General features: G+C 38.7%; 2 protein-coding genes and 2 long non-coding RNA genes across 4 annotated transcripts; 1 reads left to right on the top strand and 3 right to left on the bottom strand.

The window, feature by feature from the left end:
- On the bottom strand, positions 1 to 1,259 carry LOC104432190. Its single transcript, XR_005548089.1, has 3 exons — positions 1,204 to 1,259; positions 993 to 1,121; positions 1 to 28 (listed from the first exon to the last, which is right to left on the bottom strand). It is a non-coding gene; the product is annotated as an uncharacterized LOC104432190 (long non-coding RNA).
- Positions 1,260 to 2,896: 1,637 nt separating this feature from the next.
- LOC104432137 (disease resistance protein RUN1-like) lies at positions 2,897 to 13,124 on the bottom strand. Its single transcript, XM_039306970.1, has 4 exons — positions 12,916 to 13,124; positions 11,877 to 12,220; positions 11,038 to 11,744; positions 2,897 to 3,187 (listed from the first exon to the last, which is right to left on the bottom strand). The coding sequence occupies exons 1-4, from the start codon at positions 13,122 to 13,124 to the stop codon at positions 2,897 to 2,899; spliced, it is 1,551 nt and encodes a 516-aa protein (XP_039162904.1).
- Positions 13,125 to 16,265: 3,141 nt separating this feature from the next.
- Positions 16,266 to 19,043, top strand: LOC120290838 (F-box protein At1g55000-like). Its single transcript, XM_039307296.1, has 2 exons — positions 16,266 to 16,739; positions 18,399 to 19,043. Exons 1-2 carry the CDS (start codon positions 16,302 to 16,304, stop codon positions 18,768 to 18,770), a joined length of 810 nt encoding a protein of 269 aa, XP_039163230.1. The 5' UTR covers positions 16,266 to 16,301; the 3' UTR covers positions 18,771 to 19,043.
- A 2,346-nt stretch (positions 19,044 to 21,389) lies between these two features.
- On the bottom strand, positions 21,390 to 23,002 carry LOC120290839. The gene is made up of 6 exons (XR_005548474.1): positions 22,898 to 23,002; positions 22,618 to 22,717; positions 22,440 to 22,504; positions 22,178 to 22,303; positions 21,900 to 22,093; positions 21,390 to 21,720 (listed from the first exon to the last, which is right to left on the bottom strand). It is a non-coding gene; the product is annotated as an uncharacterized LOC120290839 (long non-coding RNA).
- Between the last annotated feature and the right edge of the window lie 3,166 nt (positions 23,003 to 26,168).

The following is a 26,168-nucleotide window of genomic DNA, read 5'->3' as shown; positions in this document are numbered from 1 at the left end:
GGTCTCACACATTGGCTTTTCCAATCAGCTGTTGTCACATGAGATTTGAAAATAATTATAATTCTATTAGCTACATATGTACTCCGTGATAGATTCAGGAAAAGAACATATGATAAATTCAGGTTGTTTATGATATTTCATCAAAAGTTACGAACACTAACAAATTCAACCTTAGAAGACTTATGACTAGTTTCCACCCGGGCACTTGCTAAAGATGGTCAGAAAATAAGGGTGATGCATGTGTTACAGTGGTGGTTGAGAGTAAAATGTGTCACACTCTCCAATCATCTTGAAGAGAGATAAATGCGTGGCTGCATGGATCCTTAGTTCTATCTAGTTTAGATGTATTTGGAATGAAGAACCTAAAATTAGCTGAAAGTAGTAAGCATAGACTTGAGAGTCCATCAATATAAACAAGGTTATTTTGACCTGGTCCAGATTCTGGCGATCTATGAGTGACCTCTTCAATGAATCTCATCTATCAACACCAAAATCTGGGGACATAAAGTTTTGCCACACATTCCAGAGGTCTCTGATTAATTTGCAGTTGGATCGCAATCAACAGAATTCATTATCAGCCAAAGAAATAGAAAACAACGGACTTAAGAGAAGAGAAGTCTGCAATTAGCGCTATGATCCTAGTCCGTGTTTATGAACAGAACGGATGCTGAAAAGGCAAAGTGCCCAAACTACAGAACAGAAAGGCGTACTTGTTACTTGGTTATTTTGCAATATCCAATTAGCGAAATCAGCAATACGGAATTGTTTGCTAGGAGGCTATATTTAACTTTACAAATTTAATGCTGCATACATGAGATTTAAGCTCGTCGTATCAGAGACCTTTATCACAACATTCAAAAGATATTATGAACTGACAGAAAAAAGGAGATTGTCATCATGCATCCTAGTTCACGGATTTCTGGTGAAATTCCACAGCTCACATAGTATAAGCACGCAAGTCCCTCTATTATGGTACAACTGGTAGTACATACCTCCATCTGCAGAGCCTCATTGGGTTTGAAAGTGATATCATTAGAACGAGACCACATCAAACAACTTCGCATCAGGGTAACATGCAGAAAAATCAGCACGTACATATTCGATTAACAGAGAGGTAGAAACTAACAAGCATACAGCACATTCAATTAAGTATAAGTACATGAGTCACTCTTTCACAGTTATGGTAGGACTAGCAGTGCATACCTCTATCTGCAGAGCCTGACTGAGTTTGGGAATGATAACATTAGAGCACATTGCATCAAACTCTGCATCTGTTTAACATGTAGAAATCAGCACGTATGTATTTGCTTAATAGAGGTAGAACCTAATGAGCATACACAAAGTCGATTCAACTGAAAAATAATACATTCACAATCATTCAATTTTGTGCTGATGAGACCATATCAAGTCCTTTGATCTTCACAGGCATAAAAAAACTTCCTTAGGACACTCCAGTTGGCCCGTGAGCCTATTCAAGGTTGCACAAAAGCTAGCGTTCAGCTGTTGCTGGTGACACCTCAGCAAAAGCTCTCTTCTTCATTTGATCGTTCTCTGGTATGGACTATGAATTGCCTCAACCAAGTTAGCCAGACCCAAATCAATCATTTGATAAAATGATTCCACGACAACATCAAGATCAAACAAAATGCAAAATAATAAGCAAAGTCTTAAGCTCCTCGCCTAGCTTGGTTTACAGAGCAGGCAAAAAATTGTCCCAATTATGCAAAAGGTCATCTGAATTGAAGTCCAAAAGTAAGCCTTGTTCATTACATAGACCAACCGGACCTGTCACAAAAGTAGCACCAATTTATCTCGCTTGATAATCTTTCAACAGTCTCACAATTGTTTATGGAAAGCCTGCCTACAATCATAGATAAAAAAGGCTAGCCAAAACTAATGTTTACTTTTTTAAATCACGCACCAGAAAAAAATTGAATCTTGACTTTTATTTTAGCTCAGTTTCTCTTCCTTACTAGGAATTCATGCTTGAATGAACAATGGACAGGCTTTCCCATCATCACGAAAAATCGAGAGCTATTTGTCCTAACCAGGATATCTACCAATAGTCAAATTTGACACAAAATTGTTCACAAAAGGAGTTCAAAATGGCGAAGGATTTTTTAAAGGAAAATGCTAGTTTGAGACAGAGAAAAAAGGGATTTGGCCACAATTTATAAATTGAGTTGCAGAAGATCAACCTCTTGATGAAAAATTCTCATCTTGGGTTTACCAAGAGGTAAACTGTAATTCACTAAGTAATTCTTGTTTACCTATGTCGTTAATTTTCATTTGTTGCCTCACAAGCCACCAATCTATTTGCAAAAGTTGCCAATTGAAGATTAGCTGAAAAAGCATTGCCGTGATGCAATCAACAGCAAATATATTTAGGCAAATCCAGATCAAATAGATACCAAGCGTCAATCAAATAATTCTTAAAAGATATATCTGTTAGTAAAGTATTACACTTTTCGCTCATGCAAGTTGTTAAAGGACGAAGAATCTTACCAGATGACGAACGCCTTCTAACGTATGAAGAACCACAATTGGATCTAAATTTTGATCTTGGCTGAAGCATCATGTTAGCTTCTAGGACTGACTTCCCACTCTTGCATTTATGTAAGATTGGAATTGAGTCTCGACACCACAACCATTGATATTCAGCTCTTTCAAGTTCCAAAAGCATCATAGGTCAAGTAATCTTTTGATGGAACCAAGATTAAAAACATTCAACATCTCTAACAACTCCACCTTATCAAGACCTTGTATTTTGACTAGATAGTCGCAATAGCAAGTAATTAATCACTTCAAGCCCTCGTAATTTCGGATGGATTGGCCTTCTAATAGACTTGCAGCTATATGTACGTATTGTCTCCAAGAACTCCAATTTACCTTGGCCCTAAATTTCAACTAGATTATCACAACCCTCAATGTCCAATCCCTTCAGAAGATTCGATTGTGAGAGGTCCATTCTTTCAATGGAATTATAGTGTTTTATTGACAACTCTTCCAAGTACTTCAATCCATCAAGCTCAAGCAATATCAACTTAGGACAGGAGTCAACACAAAGTTTCAAGAGTCTTGAAGTGAGCTCTGGGAAGTACTCAAGTTGATCATATCCATACAAATGAAGTTCTTCCAAGTGGAATAGGTAAGAAAGCTCTAGCAACCTGGGAAGCAAGGAATTGACCTGAAGATATGTTAAACCAGAAGAAAGCTCTAGCAACAATCAGAGCTCCTTACAGCCCTCTTGGTCAAGGCATTAGAGAGAAGAAAGATTCCAGATGTTTTTTGGTGGGTCAAATATCATGTGCTAGTGATATGGAGAATCACAAGCGAAGACAAGTCATCGATTTCTCTTGGAATTCACCCTTTTAGACTATCACAAGTTTTAAGAAATAGCCTTTGCCAGTTTGTTCAACCTTCTAATAGCACTGGGTAACTATTCAAGATCAAAAATCCCCAATGCTTTGCAAATTCAGTAAATCCCCAATTGTGGTAAGAATTTCTTCTAGTGAACAACACCCGTAAAGGTTAAGGTATTTGAGAGAAGAAAATTCCCAATTGAGTTAGAAATTTCTCTCAATGACACACAAAGTGATAGATAAAAGCCCTTTGAGAGAAGAAAGATTTCAAATTGAGCTAGGGATTTGTCTCGATGACTTGCAAGCCTCTAGTCCAAGTTTTTTTAGAGAAGAAAGATTCCGGATTTCCCTCAATGACACAGAACTCCTAGCTTAGTTGTTCGAGAGAAGAAAGATCCCCAATTAAGCTAGGGATTTATGTCAATAACTCACAACCTCCTAACTTAAATTATTCGAAAAAAGAAAGATCCCCAATGGAGTTAGAGATTTCTGTTAATGACATGCAACCCCTTAGATCAAGTTGCTTGAGAGAAGAAAGATCTCCCATTGAGTTTGAGATTTTTGTCAATAACTTGCAACCCCTTAGATCAAGTTGTTAGAGAGGAGAAAAATTCCTAATTGAGCTAGGGATTTCTCTCAATGACACGAGAATGTGGTAGATAAAGCCCTTTGAGAAAAGAAAGATTCTCAATTGAGCTAGAGATTTGTCTCAATGACTTGCAAGCTTCTAGTCAGATTCCCAATTGACTTGGGGATTTCTCTTAAATGACTTGCAAGCCTCTAGCCCACATACTTCGAGAAAAGAATTATTCCTAATTGAGCTAGGGATTTCTCTCAATGACACGCAACCCCCTAGCTGAAGTTGTTCGAGAGAAGAAAGATCCCCAATTGAGTTAGGGATTTCTGTCAGTAACTTGCAACTCCCTAAATCAAGTCGTTCGAGAGAAGAAAGATTCCCAATTGAGCTAGGGATTTTTGTCAATGACAAACAAAACCCTACTTGAAGTTGTTTGAGAGAAGAAAGATTCCCAATTGAGCTAGGGATTTCTGTCAATAACTTGCATTTCCTTAGATCAAGTTGTTTGAGAGAAGAAAGATCCCCAATTGAGCTAGGGATTTTTGTCAATGACTTGCAACCCCATAGATCAAGTTGTTTGAGAAAAGACAGATCCCCAATTGAGCTAGGGATTTCTCTCAATGACTTGCAAGCCTCTAGTTCAAGTACTTCAAGAGAAGAAAGATTTCCAATTGAGCTAGGGATTTCTGTCAATAACGAGCAAGACCCTAACTTAAGTTGTTTAAGAGAAGAAAGATCCCCAATTGAGCTAGGGATTTCTATCAATGACTCGCAATTACTTAGATCAAGTTGTTTGAGAGAAGAAAGATTCCCAATTGAGCTAGCGATTTCTATCAATGACTCGCAATAACTTAGATCAAGTTGTTCGAGAGAAGAAAGATTCCCAATTGAACTAGGAATTTCTGTCAATGATAAGCAATAACTTAGCAGAAGTTGTTTGAGAGAAAAAAGATCCCCAATTGAGCTAGGGATTTCTATCAATAAACCGCATCTCTCTAGATTAAGTTGTTTGAGAGAAGAAAGATTCCCAATTGAGCTAGGGATTTTCGTCAATGAGAAGCAAAACTCTAAGCGAAGTTGTTTGAGAGAAGAAAGATTCCCCAATTGAGCTAGGGATTGGCCAATGACTCGCAACCCCTTAGATGAAGTTGTTCTAGAGAAGAAAGATTCCCAATTGAGCTAGGGATTTCTGTCAATGACTGGCAATCCTTTAGATCAAATTGTTCAAGAGAAGAAAGATTCACAATTGAGTTAGGGATTTCTGTCAATGACTCGCAACCCCTTAGATCAAGTTGTTCTAGAGAAGAAAGATTCACAATTGAGTTAGGGATTTCTGTTAATGACTTGCAACCCTTTAGATCAAGTTGTTCGAGAGAAGAAAGATTCCCAATTGAGCTAGGGATTTCTATCAATGACAAGCAAAACCTTAACTGAAGTTGTTTGAGAGAAGAAAGATCCCCAATTGAGCTAGGAATTTTTTTCAATAACTCGCAACTCCCTAGATTAAGTTGTTCGAGAGAAGAAAGATTCCCAATTGAGCTAGGGATTTTTGTCAATGACGTGCAACAACCTAGTTCAAGTTGTTTGAAAGAAGAAAGATTCTTAATCGAATGAGGGATTTTTCTCAATGACGAACAGAAATTGAGGTCAAGGTATTGGAGAGACAAAAGATTCCCAATTGTGAAATGGATTTTAACCAATGAACGACAAGATCTGATAGCTAGTTTCTCTAGCTTCCTCAAAGAATAGATTGACATAGGAAGCTTTGTAATGCCAATAGAAATCAAAAGGAGTTCTTTTAGTTCTTGCAATTCCCCCACTTCCTCGGTAGCTTTTCGTTTATAACATCTACACAAGTCCAAGGAAATGAGGCTCTTGAGTTTGCCAATAGAACGGTCGACTTGCTTCAGTTTGTAACAATCGGACAAGATGAGAATCTCCAACTTTGTAAAAGCCGAGAGATTAGGAGTACATCTTAACTCCTGGCTATATGAAAGATTGAGAACTTTTAGTTGCTTTGCCGCCTATACAAAAGAGAAAAAGCTGTCAAAATTAATCAATAAAACAAAACAAAGCAAAGATTATAGAAGATGTCCTTGTTTTCCATCTTACCATGATTGAACTCCATCCTCCCCAATCATTTGTAAGCTTGTTTTGTGACAATTCCAGCACCACTAATTTAGATAGATGCAAATTGATAGTCGAAGAAAATATATTGGGTTCAATGTATAACCATCGAAGCCATCTTAATTCAGGAAACAATTCATTAAAGTCCCCACTTATGGTCGTCCAACAAAATGAAAGGAACCTTGAGCTCGGTAAGTTTTTAAACAGTTCACTTGTGCATGTAGAGGAACAACCATGGGGCCAATAATCAAAGCTACTCTTGAAACGCTGCATATCAAATCAATCAAGTGAGTGTCTGAATCGACTTCTAATTTCTTACTTTGGCTTTTCTAAACCCCATACTTTCAAAATTTGTCATCTTTTTACCCCTCACCAAACATAAATGTTGACAGGTAAACACACACATAGTACTTTCATAATTTTTTTAAAAATTCAAATAATATTTTAAATAAAAAGAACACTTTTTTTCTTGCTTTAAAAAATTCAAGACGAAACACCTCAATTCTTACCTCTCGCTTTTTTGGAATTTTGTAGTGCATGTACTTTGATTTTTATTAAAGTGGAAATACATGAAACCTTTTAGAACATACGAATGTTAAAGAGTACCCATGGGACACTTAAGTAGCTTACCTGATTTTCAATTTGTTAACTATTGTTATAAGTGTTTAATCATTCTTTAGCAATATACCTGTAGCATTTGAAAAATATTTTAGATTTTGACAGAAATTGGAAGAGAGCTGGTTTTAGACCAACTAAAAATGAACTAATTAACTTCCTTACATGGTGCTGTAGTTAGATTAAGGTCTTAACATATTAAACAATTGGTTTGTCGATGTTGGGCAACATCTTTTGGCAAACTCTGCTACATAAAAGTTCCTGGATAAAGTGGGCTATTAGGTGATTGACACATGGCGCTGGGATGGTGGTTTCCCAACTAGCAACACCTTGGGGTTTACGTGGTAATTATCGGCCAAAGCAGTTCCTCCAACACCAAAAAAAAAAAAAAAAAACAAGTTTATGGATAAGTCTACTTATGTTACCTAAACAAAAAAAAAGTGAAGATATGTATGTCCATTTCCCAAGACTGGCACCATTTCTTTTCGCATCTTAGAAGTCAAAAGTACAGCTTAAACTTTGTTGCTGAAGGAGATCATTTAATCGGAAGAAGATGGTGACAAAATCCCAAACGGCTTGATTGACATTAACAACAATACTTTTTTTTTTTTCCCTCGAAAGCTTAGCTAATCAGTAAAGTATTCGATAACGTTCAAGTATCGAAATTTTAAATCTTAAACTTTCTATTGGATTAGCATCTCGAGATTGATCACAAATAAATCAAGACGCGACTCAATCCGCACATTGACATGGCGTAAATGTTCGGAGGAATAGACCGAGATGCCCATAACAGATCGCGAGTAGCCAAAGCTACCGGGTCGGTGATCGGGCCTCCAAAGAAGACTCGTCGCTTGAACAAAGATAGCTATCCGATTCTGGATCAAAGTGGGCACCTAGTCATGCTCAGTTGGGCGTGCGATTATGGATCACAACGGGCACCTGGCCACGCTCAGTTAGGCACTAAGGAGACATGTCTAATGAGTTATTTTTTTTCTTTGCAATTTATTCCATGGTCAAGTTCTTTAGGATTTACCAAAAGCAATATAAGATACAGTTGATAGTTTTCCGAAAGATTTGGCCGAAATGTTTGAGAGGCACCCCACGCTGCTCATTTAGTGGTTAAGGAATGCGCTTTTGTGTATCATGATATGAGTTTGATTCCTTGCACTATTAAGTGCAAATAATTTCCTGTTTGAACTGTCCAGTCGAACTTAATTAAAGCTAGTGTCCCACTTGGCAATGAGAGTTAATGGAGTATTTCACCATTATGGAACTTAGATAGCCGTTAGTACCCACTTTTGTCAGATAGGTTTTCTAGAGGTAAGTTGATGTAAATTATTGACATTCGTTTTTAGCATGGGCATGCTTCTCAAGAGGTGAATTAGAAATTAGAACTCATCTGTTAACATGCATTTCTAGAGCAAAGTAATTTCAAGCCAGTAGTGCCCCTCACTCAAACTATTCAAGAAAATGCATTTGTAACACATAAAACCAAAATTCGACCTAGAAATGGTATTATTTTTGTAAATGGACTTTGCTTAATGTCCACAATAATCTATACACATGCTATGCGCGTGTTATGTTAACATTATGCTTATTTTTATGTGAACTTTGTAACTTAAACTCTTAAAAATAAAAAGAGAATGGTGATAAAAATTGGGGATGTTATGACATGTTGATGAGGAGAATATTATATAACCGTTAAAGGTGGGGGATGTGTTGGTTAGAGAAGGAGCACTCTACCAAAGTGAGACTTCACTCCTCTGCCATACTTTTTATTAGTAGGAGAATCCTTAAATAATAGTAAAATTGAAAGGGACCTAAAGTGACACCAATCTCATTTCTATAATTATAGTATCATGTTATATAAAATATAGACTAGACATGACCCACGCTATGCACACCATTTATATTGGATTGAGCAGGTGACACCAATTGATGTTTCAAATGATGAGTAATTCCCTCTTAAAAGAGAACATATATATATATATATAGGCAATTGCAATTAATAATGGTGGTTTCCCCTTTGAAGAGCTAAATGATGAAAATAGGCCATGGATTCATTTAAATAAATACGATTTATAATGAACTTGATTTTAAGATAATTTAGGTTGAGAGAATAATAGAGAAATCTCTCCCTTGAAAAGAATAGTATAGGACTAGGTGTCATAAGATGTATGTGGCAAGTAAGGCAGGAGACAATTGATGCGTGACATATGATGCATGTGGAAGTTACATGTGAATGGCCTAGAAACAGAATGGTCGACACGAGGCATTGATATAAAAGGGGTACTCAAAGGTAAGATCAGACACAAACGGCACAACAAAGTTCATCTTTTACTTTCCTTATAATTCGATTTTTGACGCATTTGACTTTTCTTGTGCACTCCATCGAAGAAAAGTATGTCCATTGTAATTGGGAAAAAAAAAAAAAAAGAATGTCTTTCGAATGCGGTTTCCCGCCCGAATTTTTACTAGCCTGAATTTTTACTATAATGAGACGGTTTTTTTTTCTTCTATTTCCTTGTTGAATTACTATAATGAAATATTAAGAACCGTCAACTTATCAATTATAACTGTCTTTCCAAAGAACATGATTTGTGCATCTATATGTGCTTTTCCAATAGAGATAAGGATACTATAGTTATATCTTCATGATAAATTTATTCATGTCAATTTTGTGCATATGCATGGTATGGGCTCATGACTAGTCGATCCATATTTCACAACACTCGACACCTTTCTTCTTTCACATGAACTTATGTGACAATGGTATCTGCTCCAAATTGAAAGCATTATCTTGTGTTTTTTTTTTTTTTGGAATGCTATGTATAAGCCGAGTGCAAAGATACAATAGGGCAGGAGATATAAGTAAACATTAAAAAAAAAAAATTATCGACTAATCAACATAACTTGAAAGTGCATTTTTTCTTTTTGTTAATTTCTTGGAAATATTATGAATAAACTGAACTACCAAAGAAAAATTTGTTTTGTGAAATATGAACTTCAACGAACACTATCAAACCAAAGATAGAATTCTTTTTTTCTCTTTTTTTTGGTTGGATTTAATTTTATGGTTTGACTCATTTGTCATTATCTGTACTTTATATATTAACTAGTGAAAAACTCCCGGTCAATATTATTTCTCCTAAGAATAGTTATTGAATCAACAAAAGAATGTGCTCTTTATAATGGTATGAGCGAACTAATTCAAGTTAAATCGAGAAAATAAAGCTTTTTTTCTTTTCCAACATCTCTTGGTTAATTGCAAAGGTTAATTCCCCGTCACTGATCAGTCATGAACCTACTACGCTTCTTTAAATGGAAAATATAAAATAATGAAATGACATGAACATTGACAATCTAAGTAAAAATTAAACTTACTTTCAAAATTGACTGCATGCTGAAAATGCTATTTAGTAAAGAAAAAGGTATCGATATAATAACAAGCATGACATTTCCTCTAAATTGTCGAGTTTGTCGAGGGTTTTTGGCACAAAAGGGCATTGTACCAAAATATATAGATAATATAAAAAAAAGTTGGAGAGGAAAGAAATGTTTATTTAGAAAAGCGAAGGAACAGACAACGAGAAATGAAAGAAGCAAAGAAAGGAAAATAAGAAAATTCACTCTTTATCACACACCTAAATCCATGAGATGAATTCTTAAGGTGATTTTTGCCATCATAGCTGTTAAGACACAAGAAGAATGAAAAGAGATAGATATACCTCGTGTTTTGGGGGGTTATCTTTAAAATCAAAATGGAAAAAAAAAAAAAAAGTGTATCAAACATTGATTTCCTAATTCATAGGAGCACCCAATACATTTGACCATACTAAAATGCAAGCTCCGTGATAAGTGCAAAATTTTTTCTTTAGCGTAACCGATTTGCTTAATTATTAGTTATTATAATCAGCTAATGTTGTACTTTACAATTTTGAATGAAAATTCAAAACATCTTCATTTATCTTATCTATGATATATATGCTTCATCGTAATTAAATTATTGTAGTCTTTCAGATTATCAATAGTTTCAAGTAGATATAAAATTACATGCTTTTAGTGAACGAGACTTTCAGTGTAGAATCGTAGTTAAAGAATCTTAAATTGATTGCAAAATTAAGTTTTTGACGGATGTAATTTATATCAATGAATATGGATCAATAATGTAACTTTTTCATCCTTGGGACACTTATAATCCAATTATTATCACAATTTATTTAAGGGGGACATAAACGGGTGTATGAATAGATTTTTTCCTAAAGACTAGGGGCATTTGCTTATACTAGATAAAAGACTAAAATGGATCACATTAAATTTATGGAGTTATGAGAGAGAGAGAGAGCCACATGTTACCTCCGTTTGCATATTACGTCTGAAGCCTTTACATTCTGTTGCCTCCACTTGGATATTACTTCTCAAGGCTTTATCTTCTGTTACCTCCATTTGCATATTACTTCTCAAGGCTTTATCTTCGAACCATGGCTTCAGACATCTCTCGGGCAGCTGTCCTTGGCAAAAGATGCTCCTTCCAAGATCTCTCAATTGGTCATGCATCCTAAACTCATCACAATCTCCAATTTTTATCAAGCACCTCAGCTTCAACTCTTCAATTCCAAGAGATGGAAAAAGCTTACAATCCTCCCACATGTACAAGGCATATTTGCTATTTTCGCCGATTAAAAAGCAAGCAATATCCAGAAAAATCTCCCTTTGTGTAGGTTCCAATGCATCATAACTTATCTTCAATGTCTTTTGGACATCTCTATCCGATTCGGTTCTTAATTTCTCCAATATATCTTGCCATACCTTTTTATCTACTTTTCCATATAAGTATGAACCTATGACCTTGATAGCTAGGGGAAGCCCACCCATGGTAGATAAGATTTCATAAGAGATTCCCTCAAAATCCTCCGGACAATGGCCCATGCGAAATGCATGTCTTTTAAATAAAAGCAAAGAATGCACCTCATCTAATTCTTTCAATTCATACTTGTAGTCCACCTCGAACTCAGACTGATCAAGTACATATTTGTATCTAGTTGTAATAATAATGATACTTCCTGCAGTAAACCAATCACGTTCTCTAGCCAAAGCATCTAGCTGATTTTGGTGATCAATATCATCCAAAAGAATGAGAACCTTTTTTCCTTTAAATCTAGATTTGATCAAATTAATTCCATCATCAACTTTACCAATAGCATTTTCAATTTGCAGTATTTCCTTAATTAGCATATTTTGTAGATAAGGAATACCACTGTTGTTAGCTGTTTCCCGTATATCTGGAAGGAAACTACAATCCACAAAGATATCCGATAGAGCGTTATAGATGACCTTGGCAAGAGTCGTTTTACCAATCCCACCCATGCCATATATTCCTATCATTCGAGCATGACTGGTGGGAATGTCTACCCAATTCCTAATTTTGTTGACATGATCATCAACTCCAACTAGGTGCTTCGGAACATCAAGCTGAGATTGATGTCTCAACTTGGTTAGAATCGTTTTGGTAACTTCTTCCACTAATTTTCCTTCCTGCCTGTTAAACAAAAAAACTCATCATAACTTCATACTTTGCGTATTCTCATCAAAAGGCACCCACATATATGTGAATGATGAATGCAACCAATTAACATGCAAAATGTTTTGGTTTTACGAATGACAATATAGGATGATGGTGTAGCGGTCATTTCATTTTTCCCCTTCTTTTTCTTCTTATAGATAGATCTTATTGAAATAAAATAAGGTGGTGCACCAAGCAAATTAAGATTCTTTAGAAGTAAAGTGTTTGTTATGAGGCTTATGGTCACTGCTAGTTGAAGGATATGAGGTCAATAATTTTGGTTACAAAAAGTTTAGGAGAAGAAGATGGAGGACTTATAATTAACTTACAGATCGCCTATCAATGAAAGTTACTGGCAACAGCAGCTCTTGAACCTAGACATGATCTGTGTGAAGCAAGAGGAGCTCGATTTATCCAGCAATTACCAAGCTTTGGAAGACTGGGTAAGGGATCCTAAGGTTTTAGACGTTGTTAGTGTAGTTTTCAGGGGAAATCTTAGGGAGTACAAGTATTTGTAGTTCGTGGGCCATTATGGTTATTCACTGGGACATTTTGGGACGTTTTGTAAGCTTGTAGTAGAAGCAGTTCATCCATATGACATTGGTTTCGCTAAATAACAATACTTAGGGGAATAAAATAAAATAAAATAAGTGTAGGTAGAAGGTAAATACCCATTGGCAAATTTCTCAGATTCCCATCCACTCAAGTTACTCACTTCTGTAAGGGCTCGTTGACCTTCCTGAATGTCCTCCTTATCAAAACGCTTCTTACGCAAACGGAAGGCCTCCCCAAAATTTCCATTTAGATACCGCACATCCGATGGGAGCACTTTGTAAAAAATGGGCAACACTATGTGCGACATGCTCTTCTGGCAGTCCATGATGCGTACTAGCTCACGGAGACACCATTTGCTCGAAGCATAATTTTCAGAGATGATAGGGATGAAATCTTAGATCGCGTGATGGCATTGAGAATCTCCGAATTAAAATCCTTGCCAATTTCAAGGCCGTAATCATCCCCGAACACGAAATTGGTACAGTCCCTACACCGATCGACTACGGTAGAGGTGATCGGTGAATTCGTGCGAGTGTCGGAGCCTCTAAAGCTCAAGAACACATCGTACCGATCGCTACCTCCTCCCGTGGGTATGGAAGGTAAGGGCGAAGAAGCGATGCTCCATCGTGATCTCTTTCTCAGCAATCCTTCTCTTTTTCTCCCTCGGTGCTACTTTTTTTGTGCTCTTTTTCTTTTTCTTTTTATTTTGCTCGAGACTTTGCCCTTTCCCCATAGAAATCTTATAGACAAAAATGAAGAGAGGATGCCAACCGCGCACAAGAATAAGTAGATAAGCAAATGAAAAGGCAGAACACGTGCTTTTTGGGAGGAGAGCATATCATTTCTGAAAGATTTCGAATCCAAAATGTTTAATGATCAAGTCAGTCTGTTGACTAATTGAATAGTAAAAGCTATTGACTTAGGCGTGCATCTTTTCTTTTCGATGGACCGCACCCTCTCGTCAAGGCAACATCATTGGGTTGTGTCCACTCATGGACAAGAAGAGAATGGCTAATCTTCATCTCTACATGCATGCTCTATAGTCAAGGCTTCTAATCTTTGGTGGAGAGAACATGCATTATGAACGATTACTAACATTAAAATGTTTAATGAAGAGAAGATGCCTTCTGCTCCACTAAAAGATGTAGATAAACAAGTGAAAAGGCTAGATAGAAAGCACCTGATTTCCGAATGTACGCTATATTTACTGAATGAGTTTGCTTAGGGGGGTGGCTATTGATTAATCCAATATTACAAGTTGTTGTTTTGGAGCAGTGCAATGCACATGCACATCTTCTCTTTCCCATGGACCTTATCCTCTTGATGCATGGACTTTCCTAATCGAGGAGATTTTCATTAATCATGTCTCTTATTGGTTGGTTACAAATTAAACATGTCACGCACATGTAAAATTAACTAAAGCTACAGAGTGTGTAGAGTCTGGACCAAAACCCTGAAACCCACCTATCAGAGCATGTTCTCAATTTTCGGAATTGAAAATTGAACCCCCTTGATCTTGGAACTTGCCGTGAACCGCCCTATTACTTTTTCTTTTCTATTTCATTTTTTATTTAACTTCTCTTTTCTACATAAGTCCATTCTGAGCTGGTGACGCACCACGGTAGCAGCCACCCCCATTAGACAAAAAGAGCCCAAAACACACTAGTTCAGCCACAACAAATCAACAGAAATGACACGGTAATAAGAGATGAATAAACAATTACCTTCCGCGAGCTGAGATATTAAAAGAGGTGCGAGATCAGAGAGAGAAGACCCTAATCAAGCCTCGGCAAGAACTTTCAAGAGGGAAATGAACAAAGAAAGCGAGTGCGGACTGTAGATGATAGCCTTGAATTGTTCTGCAAGAGAGAGGCCAGATGTAAAAGATACAGAAAGTGAGAAATATGAGAGAGAGAACTATCAAATTCCACCAGGTTTAACCAGTCCAACCACTCATACTGATCAGATTGAATAAGGGGAACGTAGTAAGAAAAATCTGCAATAAATGTGACGACCGTGATTTTGAAAAAGTCGATGGAATTTCACATGTTATATTGTGCATGCTTTTAAGGATGTTAGATGTCTAATCAAATGTTTTTATTTTGTCCTATCGAATTGTAATAGACCATCCGGCTACTCTGGAGGAGTGATGCAGAGACGGAATTACTCGGATGGGCTTCAATGTCTAAAAAAGAGTTACCTTAAAGCACATCAAGTCGTGTCCGAACCACAAAAGCAGCACAATTATGAGATCACCTTCACGCCTCAATCTAGAGCTATCAAAGCCAGATATCTCAGAGCGAAAGACCAGCTTCTCAAGTGACTTACGGTGATCGGCGTTTCTGCTCCTGGGGCACAAGCACCCGGGACTTTAAATAAAGCTTTACTTCGAACCTCTTGCCCCGAAGGAGACGCGCAATCTTGTGGAGAGGATCGCGCGACAAGATTGCTCGTCTTTTCACGAGGCGATTGTACTGCTTTTTTGCCCTCACCTTCTTGACCAAGACCACCGAAACAAACCTTCCTTCCTCGAAATCGGTAAGACTACCTCACTGTAGACTTCAAAAGATATTTTCGTTGCTTCTACCGCAAGCAGAAAATATTGGTTCGCCGGTCACGCGCTGGTTCGCCGTCGAAGAGAGGGAGGGCAGACAGAGACGCGAGGGGAGAGAAAGTGGAAGGGACGGACGAGTCGGGGCCAGATCTGGAGCCGGAGGGGCGGCGCGGTGGTTCGCCGGTCGGAAAGAGGGAGGGCAGAGAGAGAGAGGGAGGTCGCGGTCCTCTCGCTGGTCCCGTGCGGTGGTTCGTCGGTTGCTCGCGGTCCTCTCGCCGGTCCCGTGCGGTGGTTCGTCGGTTGCTCGCGGTCCTCTCGCCGATCCCGCGCGGTGGTTCGTCGGTTGCTCGCGGTCCTCTCGCCGGTCCCGTGCGGTGGTTCGTCGGTTGCTCGCGGTCCTCTCGCCGATCCCGCGCGGTGGTTCGTCGGTTGCTCGCGGTGGTTCACCGATCGAAAAGAGGGAGGGCAGAGAGAGAGGGGAGGTCGCGATCTGTTCGTCGGAGAGAGAGAGGCGCAAAGAGAGAGAACTAGCAGAGAAAACCCTACCGCCCCTTCTGCTGTAGCTAAATGACGCCTCATTTTCTCCTCAATGGTTGTGGCCTCAGGAGGACACGTGTCGCCTTCTTACCATCTTCTTATTTGCCACAGGGCAGCCAATATTTTCTCCCCTCCATGAAAGATCAACTCAGTCACGTGACAAGCACATGGTCGGTGCTCAAACCGAAAAATGATGGTAGTCACACCAGTCTGACATCGCAACCGACTTCAAATTTTAGGGGAGACATTGCAAAAAATCGAAAAAGTCAGGGGCAATTTGTAATTAATGACAAAAGACGGGGCGAAAAACCGTAATTCAACCATATTTCAGGCACCTACCATCCACCATTCAAAACCAAAATCCAAAACCATCAAAACCGACTCCATACACATTCCCATCTCTCTCTCTGTATGGGCTGCTGCGGCGACGACGACGACGACGACCGGGAGCCTCCACCCCGGACCCCCGATCTCTCTCCGCCGCCGCCCTCCGCCGCCGCCGCCTCCTCCTCCTCCTCCGCCTCCGCTGCCGACGATTCCACCATCTCGCCGATGAACTCGCACTTCTCCGCCCTCGCCTGCCGCGACACCCTCCGGCTCATCTTCGAGAAGCTCCCCGTCCCGGACCTGGCCCGCGCGACCTGCGTCTGCCGCATCTGGAGCTCCGTCGCCTCCGATCGCGACATGGTCACCCGAGCCTTCGCGGCCCCCTGGAGGTTGAAGGAGGTGGTCGGCGTCCCGAGCTCGGGCAGCTTCTGGAGGGATAACGGCGTGGGGAAGTTCGCGATCTCGCACCGGATTAAGCGCGGGGATAGCGTCGCGAGCCTCGCCGTGAAGTACTCCGTTCAGGTAATGGAGTTTCTGTCCCTTTTGCTGTATTGATTGTGAGCAATACTGCGAATTGTGTTGGCGGCGAAATGATATTCTCGCATGGTATACTTTAAACTTTTGCAAATGACATGCTTTGGCGCTGCATTTTCGATGGAGATTCACTTTCAGCAGATTCTGAAGAACAAATGGACTGCTATTTCATTTAAAAGTTAGCTAAAGTGGTGTGTCCAGCTGCAGCATTTGAAACTTTACAAAGACAGTTTCCTGGTAGTATCCTTCTGATGTTTTGGAAGTCATGTTGGTTTGCTCTGCGTGTAGTCATGGGCAGACAGGGTTAGAAATAGGTAGGTCCGTTTGAGTGATGATGAAGTGGATGGAAGCTGGGAGCTTGATTGTGAATTTTCATGGAATTTCTGGTGGATTGGCTCTGCTGATGGCTTGGAATCCATTTGTTTTCCTCCTCCAGCATAGACTGTCTATTTGGTTACTTCCTTGGCGCTGAGAGGATGGGTGGGGATGGGTTAGGTGCTTTTCATAATATGTGAAGTACTTTGTGATCCTGAGTTTGATTGCTAAAATGGCAAATCCCAACGAAAGGGGGAGTAAAATGGTGAGTTTGGTGAATGAACCAACTTTTTGGTGACTAAGATCATTGAATGGTCAAGGACTTGTGGGTTGAGGAATGTTTTATAGCTAGCAACAATGTCAGGTCTTTGCAGAGGCTTTCTTCCTTGAAGAAGCATTCTGGCGTACCTCCACCACCATAACAGCCAAAGTTGGATAGCTCTCTTGATTGGTGCAAGATTGTCTAAGGACATAGGTTTGTAGAGTTTTGAGTATGGCTCTCTTATACCTCCATTTGATAGGTTCTGGCCTCTTTGATAAAGGTTAGCTTGTGGAGTTTACTAGGAGAAGAAAAAGGTTGACAAGATGCTAGATGTTCTATATGTCATTTGATGATGTCCATAGCTTCTTTGTGCAGGCTGGCGGTTGAATGGCTTCAATGTAAATGACTGATTCATCCCATTGAGTGGGGTTAGTTATATGGACCGTTTTATGCTGTTGTTCTATATTGTACCAAATAGGTGGTAGGATAGATGCTCAATGGAATCTCCTACTGCAAATCTTATAGATTTATTCCCATTGGAGAAAGCCAGACTAATTGATATACGAATTTTGTAATTTTGGATTAACTTCATCTTTTGGCAAATCCTAAAGAAAAGGAAAAGGAAATGGTTACACTCAGAAGTCATTGTCGTCGTTTCTTATGGAGGTATGGAGGAAGGTTGGGGCTTGAACACAAATGTTTTGTCTTAGCGAGCATAGGATCCTCTTCAAGTGAAACGTTCTGAAATCTTTTGATGTGACTGAGTTTTGTTAAGTTTGCCAAGCAAGAAGCATCTCTGGCTACTAATAGCAAAAAGATATGATTGATTGGCAAGCAGATATTGAGCATCTTTAATAGATAATCCAAACACATTAGGCTAAATGATGCTTGGATTTTGCAAGTCATCAGTATGAAATGATGAGTGATGCACTTTTTTGACGGTCATGATAGTTCCTCTGACTTAATAACACATAAATTGTTTGTGCAATTAGGAAATGAACGACATAGAAATGGTAGATGATTCTGCAATGGTGGTATTGATTAAAAGAATATTTTTTTTGTACTCTCAGGTCATGGACATAAAGCGCTTAAACAACATGATGAGTGACCATGGTATATATCCGAGGGAGAGATTGTTAATCCCCATAAGCAACCCTGACATTCTTATCGATTCCACATGCTACATAGAGCGAGATAACCATGCAAGGGAAGTCGCCATGCTCTATCCAGAAGGCGTGCGAGACATAGAGATAAGTTCTTTGTTGAAGAGGACCACCTCTGAACAGGGGAAGAAGAGAATACTCGACTCGCTTAGGAGGAGCATGCAGGTTGATGATGGGACTGCTCAGTACTACTTGTCTATCTCCGATGGTGACCCAAGGGCTGCGCTCTCAGAATTTTCGGAAGACCTTAGGTGGGAGAGACGGGTGGGCTTGGCCTAAAGGATGTGGTTAGGCAACATCATGGCTGCTTTAATAAGATGAAATGTGTGGTGAAGGCAGCTTGAAGCCCGGGACTGGAATTGAACCTATTTCTTCATGTGTGCCATTCTCTGTTTCTTTGCATTCTTGGTTCAACTCCAACTGTCGATTAACTTGTTTCCCCATCACTCTGTTGATACACCATTGTATAATGCACTTGTAATATGCATTTCACATGAAAATACAGTGTCCTTGAGGAAAAGGGTGGTGGTGCTTGTATGATTCTCTGATCAAGTGATCAACCTACATATATGTTTAGTTATTTGCAAAGAAATGGAGCATATGATTTACTTATGCGTGGACTGACTAATGTATTTATGGAGTAATTTGTGCGGATCGACTAATGCTTTAGCGAATTGTCCGAGGTGTTGATACACTTTCAGCTGAACTTGTAGACGTAACTATGGGTGGACAGAATCTTTTGTATCTGGTGACTGCGGTTGCTAAAGAAGCCTCTTGAAGAACCCATTGGAATTTAGGAGCATCGTGGCCGACCAAGGTGTTGCTTGGCAATGCTTTGGGAACATCTGTTTCTCTAATGAACATAAATAGAAAAAAAATGCATTTGATAATTTTTTTTTTTCCAGAAATGGATTTGAAATATAAATAAAAATAAAAATAAAGTTGATTTTCATTTTAGGAATAACTCTAGAAATAATGGTTGACGATTGGCCAGACCACGCCCAGCCCCCTCTTGAGCCTCGTTGTGGCTGGGCGAGGCTCCCTCAGCCTCACTGAGTGGCCGACAAGCCTCGCGATGGCCCAGCAAGGCTCCACCTTGCCTAACCACCGTGAGGTCGGCCTCACCTAGGTGGGCAATGCCAACCTTGCGATGGTTGGGTGAGGTAGCTAGGGCGAGGCTGAGCCTTGCCTAGCTATGATGAAACTCTGGGGATCTCGCCAATGGTCGGCAAGGCTCCTCAAGGTTGGTGATCAGTTAGAGGAAGGAGAAGGAAAAAAAAAAAGAAAAAAAATAAAATTATTAATAAATTAAAAAAAATTTTAAGTCAAAAAATTATTTGGGATTGTACGGATGCATTTCTTTTTCAAGAACAGAAATTTTGTGTTGTTATCAAATACTTTTAAATGTTTAGAAATTGCTTTCGGGAACAAAAAAAAAAAAAAGTTTTTCAAAAGAAACGGTTTTGGAAATAAAACGTTATCATACCTCCCCAAGTAACCAAGACAATTACAATGTTACGTATGAATAAGATCAAAAATATTTTCTAGTAACTTCTATAAAACTGTTAGTTAAAATGGTGATCCGCCACTTATGTGGCTCGTGACTTGTTTGTATCCACACTTTTATAAAAATAAAATAAAAATACAAGGGTCAATTTGATTGTTCCAAAATTATCAATTGTTTTAATAATTTATAGATGTTTATTCGTAGAGCTTATATCCACATGTTAATGTCATTAATTCTTATATGAAGTCACAAATCTTAATTTGAGTGACACACAATTTTTTTATTAAGTTATGAACTAGGTTTAATTCGAGCGATACACAAATCTTAATTCATGTTAAAATCATTAACCCATTTTAAGACTTGATAAATTTTAGAATTTGATTGCATTTTTTAAAAGTCATAGAATTTAATTGTATTTTCATGACAAATTTTAGTTTTTTCAGTACACTTATCCCTTTGATTGATTTGAAAAGCATAAAATCATAATTTGGTTGCTAAGTTGCCAATAGCTCTAGTTGAATATTGGTTTTATCAATTACTTAGTATCTAGATTAAAAATTGGTTTTCTTTAAATATTTTTTGGCCGAATCTATCGTGAAATTTTTTTTAGTCGGAATCTATCATTATATTTGACAGTAGTAAAATAAACGTTCCGAGGTAACTTATAATAATTCATCGGCCCAAAGAGTTTTCTCTGTTCATTTTCCTGTTCCGGCGTTCCGTTACTGCACTGCACGAGAGCTAACCAGAGGCAAGAAATTGGAAAAAGCTTGGAGAAGACGCTCTTGACTTTCGCGCGGTCGGTTACCACCAGCAAGCGCCTCCGAGCTCTCGCCGGCGATCGACTTTCGGGCTAACCGCGCCCTGGGTTCCGGCGCTTTTCCCCGGCGAGGGTCGTGGGAAGGTTTCCGCAGATGGAGGAGCCGCCGCTCCTCTGGACGGAGGAAGAAGGTTCGCAGCCCAGTACAGCGGCGTCGGGTCCGGCGAAGGACCCCGCGATTTTCAGCGTCCGGATCGTGTCGATCGACTACTACATGGCGCGCCCGATCCCGGGCGTCGATGTTTGTTACAGCAGCTTTCAAGGTACGGGCGGTTCGGACGGTGGGATATATGGGCAGGAGGGGAAACATGAAAATGAATGGAAAAGAATCGTTTTTTAACTGTACCCGCGACGGTTATGGATAGTCGCGGCGTGGGAACGTTGTTGGGTCTTGCTGTTTCATGGAGCTGTGGCTGAATTGGTGTCTTAGAATGGGTCTTGACGTTGTCTTCTCCTAGGAACAGCGGTGCTTTTGAAGTTATTCTGTGTTTTCATAGTAATAATTTCTATCTAACGTGTCTTTAGTAAAATAGTCATTGCGCCATCACCATTGACATGACCGAGAGGATGGGTTTGGAAGGAACTTCGCCCAATGTTTTTACTCGCAGCATTTTGATGAATCACCTCCGCCAATCGAAGAGGTCCGATCTCGGTTTCTCAGTTTTGATGTTAAATAGTCAAACTTGCACTAGAACCAACAACTCTGAGCTTTAACACTTTGATAAGGTAGATATAACCACATGCCAGGAAATCCGTTCGATTGCTGAAGAATTTGTAAGAAGAAGGCGGGGAGCCAGATGTGATCGCGTACTCCACGATCATCGGCAGTTAATGCAAAGAGCATCGGCAGTTATTGCTTGGATCCTTGGTGTCTATTATCGACTATTTATTGGTATAAAACCCTGCAAAAAGAACAAGACAAACCTTTATCTCCTTGGGAATTGGAAGTCCAGACTTTGTGATGCTGCTTATATGAGAGAAAAATGAACATGTGCTAGCTTATACTGTTGCATAAACAGAGCGGACTTGGAAATTAGCACGTTGGCATTATATCAAATATTTCATGAACTAGTCATCATACCGGTATACCACAGAGGAGGTGGCATTAGAGTCCACATGAGATGGTCCCAGTAGCACAGGTAGCTGCAATCCTCACCAATCCTTCTATTATGCCAGAACTTTGAAGACATTCTCTTCCAATTGCATTACTAACTAGGAAATAGGAAAAATGGCGCAAACACCACCTTCTTGATGTTCCGCTTCATTTCCTTTTTCCTGGGTCATCACCAATGGCTTCTATAAAAATAATTGAACACGTATAGTGAAAAGTGCTGTTTTGGCTAGAAAGTGAGATCAGACCGTAAAATTTCATGAGCAAGGACTTTCGAATAACTTCATCAAACATGACCAGAAAATGCTGTTTGGCACAAGAGAGCTTCTCTTCTTCTTTTCAGCTTTTACCAAAGAACTCTGCATCAGGGTAACCTGCAGAAAAATAGCAGGTATGTATTTAATTAACAGAGAGGTGGAACCTAAAGAGCATAAAGAAAGCACATTGAATACAGTTTAAAGCACACGACAAGTTAATCTTCATTGTTATGGTATGACCGGCACTACATACCTTCCTTTGCAGAGCCCCATTAAGTTCAGGAATGATATTATTAGAAGCAACCGCATCCAACAACTCTGCATCAAGGTAACATGCAGAAAATCAGCAAGTACGTATTTGATTAGCAGAGAGGCAGAGCCTAACAAGCTTACAAAAAGCACATTCAATTAAGTATAAGCACACAACTTACTCTCTCACAGTTATGGGAGGATTGGCAGTGCTACCTCTATTTGCAAAGCCTGACTGAGTTTGGGAATGATATCATTAGAACGCAGTCGCATCAAAGAACTCTGCATCAGGGTAACATGCAGAAAAATCAGCACATGTATTTAATTAATAGAGGTAGAACCTAAGGAGCATACAAAAAGCAGATTCAATTGAAAAAAAAAAAAATACAATCCCAATTATTCAATTACATGCTGTTGAGACCAAATCAAGTACTTTGATCTTCACAGGCATAAATTTTTTACCAATACACTCCAGTTGGCCCGTAAGCCTCTTCAAGGTGGGCACAAAAGCCTTCAGCTACTGCTGATGATTCCACGGCAAAATTCCTCTTCATTTTGATCGTTCTCTGGTATGGAATTTGAATTTCCTCAACCAAGTTAGCCAGACCCAGATTAATCATGTGATAAAATGATTCCACAACAACAACAAGATCAATCAGCATGCAAACGAATTAACAAAATCTTAAGCTCCTTGCCCAACTTGTTTTATAAAACGGGCATATAAATCATCCCAATCATGCAAAAGGTCATCAGTACGGCTCTTCGAATCAAAGTCCAAACGTAAGCCTTGATCATTAAACAGACGGCCAGGTTTGTCCCAAAAGCAGCACCAGTTTACCTTGCTTGATCATCAAACGGCAGTATGACAATCGGTTATAGAGAGCCTGTCTCCAATCATTTACGAAACAGACTGGCCAAAATTACTTTTCATTTCCTTTTCCATCATCCACCAGAAAAACTTGAAATTTGATTGTTATTTTAGCTCAGTTTCTTTTCCTTACTGGGAATTCATGCTCAAGCGAATGAGAAGAGCCTTGACAGGCTTTCCTATTATCACGAAAAATCGAGAGGTGTTTGCTCTTAACAGGATAACTACCATCGGTCAAATTTGACCTGTTGAAGAGCTGACAAAATGAGTTCAAACAAGGATTTGTTAAAGGAAATACTAGTTTAAGACAGAGCGAAAAAGCGGATCTGGGTGCAATTTACAATATTGAGTAGCGGAAGATCGTCGGCCTCTAGATAAAAAATTCAAATACCAAGTTTATTGAGAGGGAAGCTGTAAATCGCTAAGTAATTATTTTACATATGTCGATATTTTCATTTGTTGCCTCACAAGCCGCCAATCTGTCTACAAAAGTTGCCAATGGAAGGATAGCTAAAAAAAGGTTGCTGTCATGGAATTTACAACAATAGATTTAGGCAAATCCATATCACTAAGATACGTAGCGTCAAGCAAATAGCTTCACGCCTCAAACTGGAACTGTCAAAATCAGATCTCTCAAAACAAAAGACGAGCGTCTCGAGTGATTTATGGTGATTGGCGTTTCTGCTCTTGAGGCACAAGCACTTCGGACTTTAAATAAAGCTTGACATCTCACTCTTGCCCCAAAGGAGACGCGCAATCTTGTCTCGTGGAGGATTGCGTTTCTTTCACGCGGCAATTCTACTTCTTTCAACCCTCACCTTCTTGACCAAGGCCACCGAAACAAACCTTCCTACCTTGAAATTGGCAAGACTACCTCACCGTAGACTTTAAAGATATTTTCGTAGCTTCTCGACAAGAGCCACGCAATCATTCCTTCTTCTTTTTTGGTCATAATGCGATCATCACTTTCGCTTGGCGACTTCCTCGAGGTGCTCATATTGGAAATTATTTCTTCTTTCGCCCCAAAAGATGAGCCAGACATGCTTCGTATACACGCAATTTTGTCCTGGATTGCGCGTCTTTAATGAGGTAATTTGCAGGGGCTACAAAACTGAACTCGAATCGAAATCAAAATCGAAAATGGAGCCGAATTGAAATTTCATCTATTTTCAATTTGGCTCGATTTTCAATTCAATTAATGAAAAAAAAATTGTTCTTTTTTTTTTTCCGATTTAGGTTATTTTGATTTGATTAATTGAACTACTAAAATTCTCAACAAAAACTAAACGCTCAATATAAATTATCTCTTCTTCTCACTCTAGAAAGCCCAGCAAAAAAAGGAAAACTGAAAAAATCAAATCGGATTTTTGATTCAAGTCACAATTTGATTCAATTTAGCTACTCGCCTTATCAATTCGATTCAGTTTGAATTTCCTGAAAATCCAATTCAAACTGAACCGAAATATTTGACACCCCTATTAAATTACATGACTAGCCCTCAACCTTTAGTTAGTTCACCTTATAATTGGACCACGTGGTTACGCAAATCAAATTGAAGACGGGCAATTTTTCACTTTCCCTGCCCATTGAAACGAAGTCTCTTCCCGCTAAAGGCATTAAAATTAATAATAAAAATGACTCATATTCAATAAACTGGATGATAAAAAGTTAGCTAAGAGTTTAAATTTAGGTTTTTATAAATTCAAAGCAACAAAATCTAATTCAATATAAGTTTTTGAATGAATCTGAACACCGATTACATAATCCATATGGTCACAATATTCCAACCTTTTGTCCGAAAAGTATTTCATTTAAGGCTTTATTCATTTCGTGAAAAATGTAACGTTTCTGAAAAATATTTTCTGAAAAGCCACTTTCCTAAAAAATACCATATTACGGTATTCGGTTGAAATTTGAAAATAAACAACAAAATATTTTTTTTACCATTTGGTAAAAAAATTGAAATTTAATTTTTTTAATTTTCTTATTTTCTTTCTACTTTTCTCTTTTCTCTTTTTATATTATATTTTTTTCCACCTTCTTCTTCTTCAACCAATCGATGGCCGGCTACTAGCCAAAGGTGAGTTCAAGCTCATTGGCCTTAGTCCTCACCAAATCGGCAAGCTAGAGGCTCACATATGCCCTTGGCTCGCCAATCTAGTGAGCAACGAGGTCGAGCTCACCAAACTCATGCTTGCCAATCTGACGAGGCCTAAGGCTCGCTTGTGGCCAGTTGCTAACCATAGCTGTGGCTGACGATCTACCAAATAAGAAGGTGGAAAAAAATAAAAGGAAGAAAAAGAAAAAGAAAACTAATTAAAAAAATTATTACTTTTGAAAAGAAAAAGAGAGAAGAGAGAGAGAGAGAGAGAGAGAGGGGCTAGTATGGTATGAGATAAGAAAGAGTGAGTTAGAAAAATGTAAGTTTACTTTTCTATGAAACGAATGTTAAAAAATTTGGAAAATATTTTCCTGAGCTCTACTGCGCGTCTCTCTAGGCTAACCTATGAACATTTGATCACGTTATCATATAGAAGCTATGGTGTGAGGAAGTCGAATTCGATTGAAAGTACCGTGATCTTGCCACCTCTTTAATCTTGCAATAACTTACAAATGGTCCCAAATTGACGATTTTATATGAATATTGATTATGACCAGAAGGAGAATATAACACAATTGATATCGCTAAAGAGATACAGTAAGAGCAACATACCAGGAGAAATTTATCTTCACCCAATGGATGTTTGTTTAATAATAATAATAATAATAATAATAATAATAATAATAATAATAATAATAGCAGCAGCAGCAGCAAGAAAAAATCATAACAATTACAAAAACAACAACAGTGCATCCGAGAAATTT

This window comes from Eucalyptus grandis, chromosome 2 (genome assembly GCF_016545825.1).
Source record: "Eucalyptus grandis isolate ANBG69807.140 chromosome 2, ASM1654582v1, whole genome shotgun sequence".
Taxonomy (NCBI): Eukaryota; Viridiplantae; Streptophyta; class Magnoliopsida; order Myrtales; family Myrtaceae; genus Eucalyptus; species Eucalyptus grandis.
The sequence above is the reverse complement of the archived record's forward strand: the minus strand, read 5'-3'. Positions and strand labels throughout refer to the sequence as shown.